At 55.1% G+C, this 6,827-nt stretch overlaps 2 protein-coding genes across 2 annotated transcripts; one reads left to right on the forward strand and one right to left on the reverse strand.

Annotated features, from left to right (window-relative positions):
• Positions 1 to 1,794: 1,794 nt before the first annotated feature.
• On the reverse strand, positions 1,795 to 4,455 carry CONPUDRAFT_82499 (uncharacterized protein). The gene is made up of 4 exons (XM_007770965.1): positions 3,290 to 4,455; positions 3,080 to 3,235; positions 2,463 to 3,030; positions 1,795 to 2,399 (listed from the first exon to the last, which is right to left on the reverse strand). The coding sequence occupies exons 1-4, from the start codon at positions 3,906 to 3,908 to the stop codon at positions 2,306 to 2,308; spliced, it is 1,437 nt and encodes a 478-aa protein (XP_007769155.1). The 5' UTR covers positions 3,909 to 4,455; the 3' UTR covers positions 1,795 to 2,305.
• Positions 4,456 to 4,571: 116 nt separating this feature from the next.
• Positions 4,572 to 6,607, forward strand: CONPUDRAFT_73321 (uncharacterized protein; the record flags this gene model as incomplete). The annotated part of the gene is made up of 6 exons (XM_007770891.1): positions 4,572 to 4,612; positions 4,662 to 4,818; positions 4,891 to 5,297; positions 5,367 to 5,595; positions 5,669 to 6,517; positions 6,548 to 6,607. 6 exons carry the CDS (start codon positions 4,572 to 4,574, stop codon positions 6,605 to 6,607), a joined length of 1,743 nt encoding a protein of 580 aa, XP_007769081.1.
• Positions 6,608 to 6,827: the final 220 nt, after the last annotated feature.

Raw genomic sequence — 6,827 nt, forward strand, 5'->3', positions numbered from 1 at the left:
TGTGGGTTAGTCTATAGCAGTTACAATGAGGCGCTGCGCAGTTCAGTCAATGACATAGCCATCTACATGTGTCCAGCTGCATGTCTTTGTGTTTACGCCAATCATGCAAGGGATGTGACTGCTCTGGTCAAGTCTTCGGATTATCGGAGCGAGGGTCAGCCCAAAATGGGGCGAGGGTCAGCCTGTAGCCGAGTGAGGGTCAGTCCATAGCAGGGCAGGGTCACTCTATAGTAAGGCGAGGGTCAGCCCGGAGTGGCGCGAGGGTCAGTGCCCTGGGTCAGCACCCTCAGTGCTGTGGGTCAGCGCCCTGGGTCAGCACCCTCAGCGCTGTGGGTCAGCACCCTGGGTCAGCGCCGCGGGTCAGCGCCCTCTGTGCTGTGGGTCAGAGGCGTGGGAAAGCGCCAGCTCTGACCCTAGGACGGGCCTCGACTGACCCTAATATCCACTCATAACCCTAATAGTGCGAAAGTGCAAGTTGCACTTTTGTCAGTCTCGAATGTGCAAAAGTGCAAGTTGCACTTTTGTCAGTCTCAAAACTGCGAAAATGCAACTTGCACTTTTGTCAGTCTCAATTTTTTGAGGGCTTTTGGTGTATCCCTAACCAAGGCTCACCCTAAGGGGCCACCTTTTGGGCAGTAAGATCAAACTGTAACGGTGCTGGCAGGGATCAGAAGAGAGAGCGAGCAGAGCGAGCGAGCAAGTAACGAGAACAACGATACTGGCATTGATTCAATGAAGAAGAAAACATAACTACGATACATGTTTCAACTAATCGTCGGATGCGTGAGAATATAATCAAGCCACTATACAGTACTTCAGCTCGGGTGCGTCAAAACCCTCGTCGAGGGAAAGCTACCGGCCGTTACATATGAGCAATGTAACTAAACGACAACGTGACAGCTCGAGCCGTTACAAAACGCCAGCTCTGACCCTAGGACGGGCATCGACTGACCCTAATATCCACTCATAACCCGACAGCGTGTACATCACCTAAGCAGGGGATGGGACCTGAAATCTATTGCAGAATGACTGTTGGCGTGTGGCCGGGATACATCCTCCAAGAGGGTACTGTACCTACACAACCGTAGGTTCAAGGGATTATCGCGTGACATGAAATCAAGATAAGTTCCGATGAGGCTGAAGTTCAAATGTCCGGCGAACGCGTGATTTTGAACTAGGGTCACAGTTTGGTGACATCATCAAGGTGTTATTGTTGAGGACAACGAAGGTGAAGAGGGTGTTTTATTGGAAGGAGAAGCAGGCAAAGCGGACACACCTTTTACAACGACTGTAAATTGCTTGTCCGTTGGGCTTATATACAGGCGTCTCAAGCCCTTGCCAGACCGGTATGACCGACTCACTGAAGCCTGCCAGTGAAGAGCTCGACATCCCATCTCCAGTCGACTGTGGTTGTTCCAGCAAGGCTCTCAAATCTGAAACTCAGTGCTACATCAGAATATAATTTAAGAGGCTTAGTATTTGTCGTCACGCAGGGAGGTTCATTATCTTTTGTGATGGGTGACGAACCAGGTCTTAAGTTCATTTTATAGGTCAAGCGTGAGGCGTGATGAACCTACGGTCGTGTAGGTACAGTATTGCAGAACCACTGACAACCTGTTCGTCACCCTGGCTGGGGACGGGACATATCATCTATTGCACAATCAGTGGCTACGGGTTATCACTGCGGCATTACGCCGTGGTCACTGATTCTGCAATTGTGGGGGTACGCTGATTGGGGCCGCATACTGCAGTAATATGACTGCCATGCCTCGAACGTGTAGCAACAATGCAAACCGAATAGACATGATGCTCAAGCACACAAGGAAGTAAGGGTATAAGTACATATACAAATATCGTGTTGGAAATACAACGTCTGGTGCCTCAAGTCCGTGGTCAGCGCCGCGCACTGAGGGTGAATTAAGATATAAAACTGTCGTCCGCATTGTTCGAGACGAATCAGGAGTCTCAAGCGGCTTACCAAGCGCATGCTAGAATCAGCGACCTGAATGCCGGCACGCTCAGTCGTGTATGTGAGATATCCGTGCTCGAGCTGGAGCCCCGAGAGGGAGTGAACCCAGCAGAATAGCGAAATCCGTAGCTGCAGGCGACGTATCGGGCGATTCCAGAGGGAGAAACAGGTGGACGATTGGAGGTGCAAGCCATGTATGATACCCGTTGGATCGTCGATGGCATAGGAGGTGCACGGTACGGTATGGTGGGGCTCCCGGCAAACAAGCTGCGCGCGACCAAGTAAGGCCGCAAGGGACCACACGGGAGGAGGGAAGAGCCGATGACGGCGACTGGATCAGCATATGACGCAGTCCGAGTCCGTCGACTTGGAAAGGCGAGCCTCCAGACGCGCATGGAGCGTCCCGTCCGCAGCGAGATACGGCGAGTCCCTACAGTCACAAATCTCGTCAACAAAAACCGCAAACGCCAAGCACCAAATAAGGAACACGCACTCATACATCAACCCACCACTCTCCCCGATCGCAAACGGCTGAATCACCGCATTCATGCACGCCCCCTCATCGTACCAATAATCCATGGCCGGTGCCCTCCAGCTCCCCGCTGTGCCCGAGAGGAGCGCGCTCGCGGTCGTGTCGAGCGCGGTGCCGAGGATAGACGAGGAGCGGTACGCGAGGCGGTAGTCCCCGCTCGTGTTCATGCGAACTTCGACCGGCTTGAGCGCCTTTGATTTCTGCTTGCCTTTTCCGCCGCCGAGGCTGCCCGGGACGCTGAGAGTGGGCATCTGGAGGGAGAGGCCGGAGCTGGGGCGTGATGTCGGCGCGGGAGAATCGGATTCTGAGGGCGGGGTTTTCCTATCGCTCGATGGGGGATTGGGCGACGTCGGGGTGGAGGGTTTGGAGGATGGCTTGCGGAAGGGCTCGATGACGAGTCTGGAGTCGACGGGTGTCGCGGGGCTGTGCTCGAGGAGGGAGAGCGCGACCTGCCAGGGGCCTGTCGTCTGCGAGGTGGCGAGATGGGGCGTCGGTGGTGTGGCGAAGAACATGAGAGACCATATGCGCCCTGAAGGATGTCAATGTCTTTCAAAAGCAAAAACAGCTGGTTTACGCACCTCGTGCTATGAACTCGACACCCGCTCGTCCACCAATGCGCATTCGCTTGTGCCAGAGTTTGATGGAAAAGGTTGCGACGAATGCGCTTTCGCCCTCGACTTCCTCGATATTGATCTGGTCGGGCGCAAGTGGGCCCAGGATGAGTGAGTCGGCACCTGTATAGAGCCCTATCAGTCGAACGAAGGGGAGAAACGTGCGCAAGTACCCACCTGAGTGTGACCCAAACGTCGTCCACGGAATCAACCCGTGGAACGGTCCCGCCCTCAACCTGAGCGCTTGGAACAGCGCCTGATTCGAGACTGCCAGGCATGCGAGCCTGATATCCGCAACGCACGCTGGCGTCAGCGATGGGGTGTGCAGCAGCAGAGCCGCCAGAAGCTCCCGCTCACGTCCGTTCACGATCGCCCAGTACATGGGGGTGTGGCCCTCGATAGATGGCTCTTGAAGCACGCTGGAGAGGTCGAGCTTGTTGGACGCACATGCGTCTGCACAGCTCGCGAGGATGGCAGTTGCGGGAGGGGGCTCGGATGTATGTGCGTGCGAGTCGACGACAAGGTCGCGGACGAGGGAGAGGGTGGTCTGACGGACGTGCTTTGTCGTGCGGGAGGTGGTGAACGGGAAGGCGGAGAGCCAGGATGTAGATGGCTTTGATTTCACTTTGGGAGGGACGGCAAATCTTGAAGGACCTCCTGCCGCCGACGAGGACGACGAGGATTGAGGCTGATGTTTCTCATCCCGAGGCTCGTTTGGGCGAGAACCTGCAACGACGTCATATGCAGGGGGAGCATCTTCTGCGTCTGGGGTCAGGAACTCGTCTTTGACAACCATGGTAGATCTGGTTCCGCGAATGGAGAGGGTGAGTCAAGGAGAGTCGGGATTGGAAGATATCTTGCTGGCAGCCCTGTGAAGGAGATAAAGGCCAGCGTAACGCCTGCGGAATGTGGAAATAAAAATGGGACATGCTGTAGAGTCACTGCGCACGTCTGCGCACGTCACCCTCTTCCGCTTCGGCAGTGCTCGGTCACAATACCCGCCAACCTCCTTGTCTCTACCTTTTGTTCGTCAAAATCCTCACGAATCCGTCTTCGTCTTGCGCTCTTGAGCTTTTGGATCCTAGTTTGATAACTCGCTGTTGATGACTAGGGCCCAATCAGCTCATTTCCTCGTACCTTAACTTCCACGTCTCAGCCATACAACTCTGCCACGAGCGCCTACATGTCGAAGCCAATAGCACCGCCTAACGAGTTCGTGAAAGCGTAGTGGGAAGAACCAAACCAGCCAATGCGTAACTCACGAAGTACAGCGCCGCACAACGCGCGTCCGCCGCCGTCTACGGCGCGATCACCAGGACCCACTTTAACCCACATCACAATCGGCCCAGAAATCTAAGCTATCACTAGCAGTAAAGTCGTACAGGGACAGATCTACGGTTCTCCCTAGCCAGCCCTTGGCCCCAGCTTGCGATCTTCTTCCTGCGCAACGTTATGTCCCATGGGTGCCAAGCAATGCCAGAACATCCAGATGCTCATGCCGTGCGTGCGCCCGTAGAGACCTTGTATGTACAACATACGTAAAACATAGGACGCGACGCAGCGCGCAAGTGCGGTTCATTTTAACCATCCCTCACCCTCTGCCACCGATGGTTATCATGAACGTTCAGTCTACTCGTGTCTCGGACGAGTTCTTGGTCGCCGTCTTCCTCCGACTTGACCTACTGTCACTGACGAGATGCAAGCAGGTGAGGGACACGTTTGGTTCAACGGCCGCCCTCGCCTGTGTATTCAACTCGACTGACCTCGTCACTTCGCAGGTCTGCAAACACTTCCAGCGCGTAATAGAAGAAAACGACGCAGTCCGGTACGACTTCGAGCTTCAGGCAGCCTGCCTCAGAGATGCCCCTTCTGGCGGCAACGTAACAGTCGGTACAGCTTCCCGTCTCGCTATGCTGCAGGCGCACCGCCGAGCGTGGGACGCGCTCTCTTGGTCGACCCCTGCACCCGAGCATCTCTTCACCTCCCCAGATACCGAGAAGTGGCTGCTGGTCGGCGACGTCCTCTGCATCGCGGGCCCAAAGCTCATCCAGTGCATTCGGTTGCCGTCATCCATCCGAAACATCGAGCTACAAGAATGGAAAGTGGAACATACGCTCGAAAAGTACGAGTTTACCGTGGACCCGGCGCAGGACTTACTTGTGTTGGTGGAGGACGACCTCGAGAGGTGAGTATCCCGTCTGTCCTCTACGCTCGCATCCACAGCTAGGCTGATGGATCGAAGTTCGAGGTTTAGTATTCACTTGCTGACCCTTTCGATGGGTGTACCTCACCCCGACACCGCTGCGCACAACGCTGCCGTATTCTACGGCCACTATGAGGAGACGGACGATGCACTCGACCGAGGTGTGCGCGTGAAGCTCTCGGGGAAACATTTAGGTCTATTTCTACCGGCGTACGTTGCCGATTGTGACTGGGATGAGGAGCTTGTCATATGGGACTGGAAGTCAGGCAAGGCACAAGTTGTAAGCCGTCTAAAACTGCTATCTTGTTTTATTGCCTCTCTGAATAACCCGACCTTGCATTTTTGTTGCTTAGGTGTTCAATGGTAGCTTCGCGCGATGTTTCGCGTTCCTCCCTGACGATCTGATCCTCCTCGGGCACATGGGCACTGGCGACCTCCAGCTCTGCGTATACGACCTTGGCGCGCCCGTCGCTACAAATGCCACGGAGCCCAAGGTTATCGGGCTGAGTGACGATGTGTCCTTCGTGTGCACCTTCGAATACGGCGGGATCAATGGCGACATTGAGAGCATGGAAATACGCTCACAGACGACTGCACCCAGTACGGGCACGAGGATGGGCACGGGTATGGTACACGCATCGCCCTTTGTTCCGGCCCCAGCGGAAGGTCTCTTCTCCATCCTTATTTCCATGGATGGAGACTGTATGCCCGGTGTCACGTTGCTCTCGCTTTCCGCCATCACCCGCGGCATCGCCTCCGCCCGCGCCTGCGCCGCGCCCGGCGCGACGGTGAGCTACAAGTGGGAGGAATGGGGGAAAGACGTGTGCCATAGCCTCTACCTCGGCGGGTGGGGCAACAGTTGGAGCCAGGTATCCATGCGCGGGTTTCGGTGTGCATCCATGCTGAAGGTGGAGAGGGACCCGTACAAGTCCACCGGAGAGTACGAGCAGCAGCTGGTCCTCAGAGACTTTCATAGGTGTACCGCGCGTCGTTACTGGTCCTGGGCCCAGCAAAGTCTACCTGAGCAAGGACATGGTGGAGCATGGAAATCCAGAAAGGCGCACGATACCCAGCTGGATCTCGGAGCGAGAGAGGTTGAGATAAAGTTGCCTAAGGGTCCTGGAGGGAAGGCTTGGGACGAGGTGTTACTCGGCGAAGACGCGGTTGTGTTCAAACAGGTATTTCTTTATCAGTTTATCCTGGTAAGCCGTTATCTGACGTTCCGATCACAGAATAAGCGTGACGGAGGGAGGTGTAACTTTGCCATTATGGCGCTTGAGGACAAACTGTGACGCAAGGCGTCTTTCGACGGATACTCTTGGCCTCACTAGAAAATAGCGCTAGTGAGGAATAAGTTGGGCTCTATGGTAATGAAAGTTACATGTTACTATATACCCTGTTCCTAATAAGCAATGAATCGTGAGTCCCGCTATGTGACGAAGAGACGCTACCAACAATTACAGCTGAGACTGACTTCTCTGCTTGTCCTTGAGCGTCAATGTGTTGACGAAG

The sequence above is a fragment of the Coniophora puteana genome (genome assembly GCF_000271625.1).
Source record: "Coniophora puteana RWD-64-598 SS2 unplaced genomic scaffold CONPUscaffold_7, whole genome shotgun sequence".
Lineage (NCBI taxonomy): Eukaryota > Fungi > Basidiomycota > Agaricomycetes > Boletales > Coniophoraceae > Coniophora > Coniophora puteana.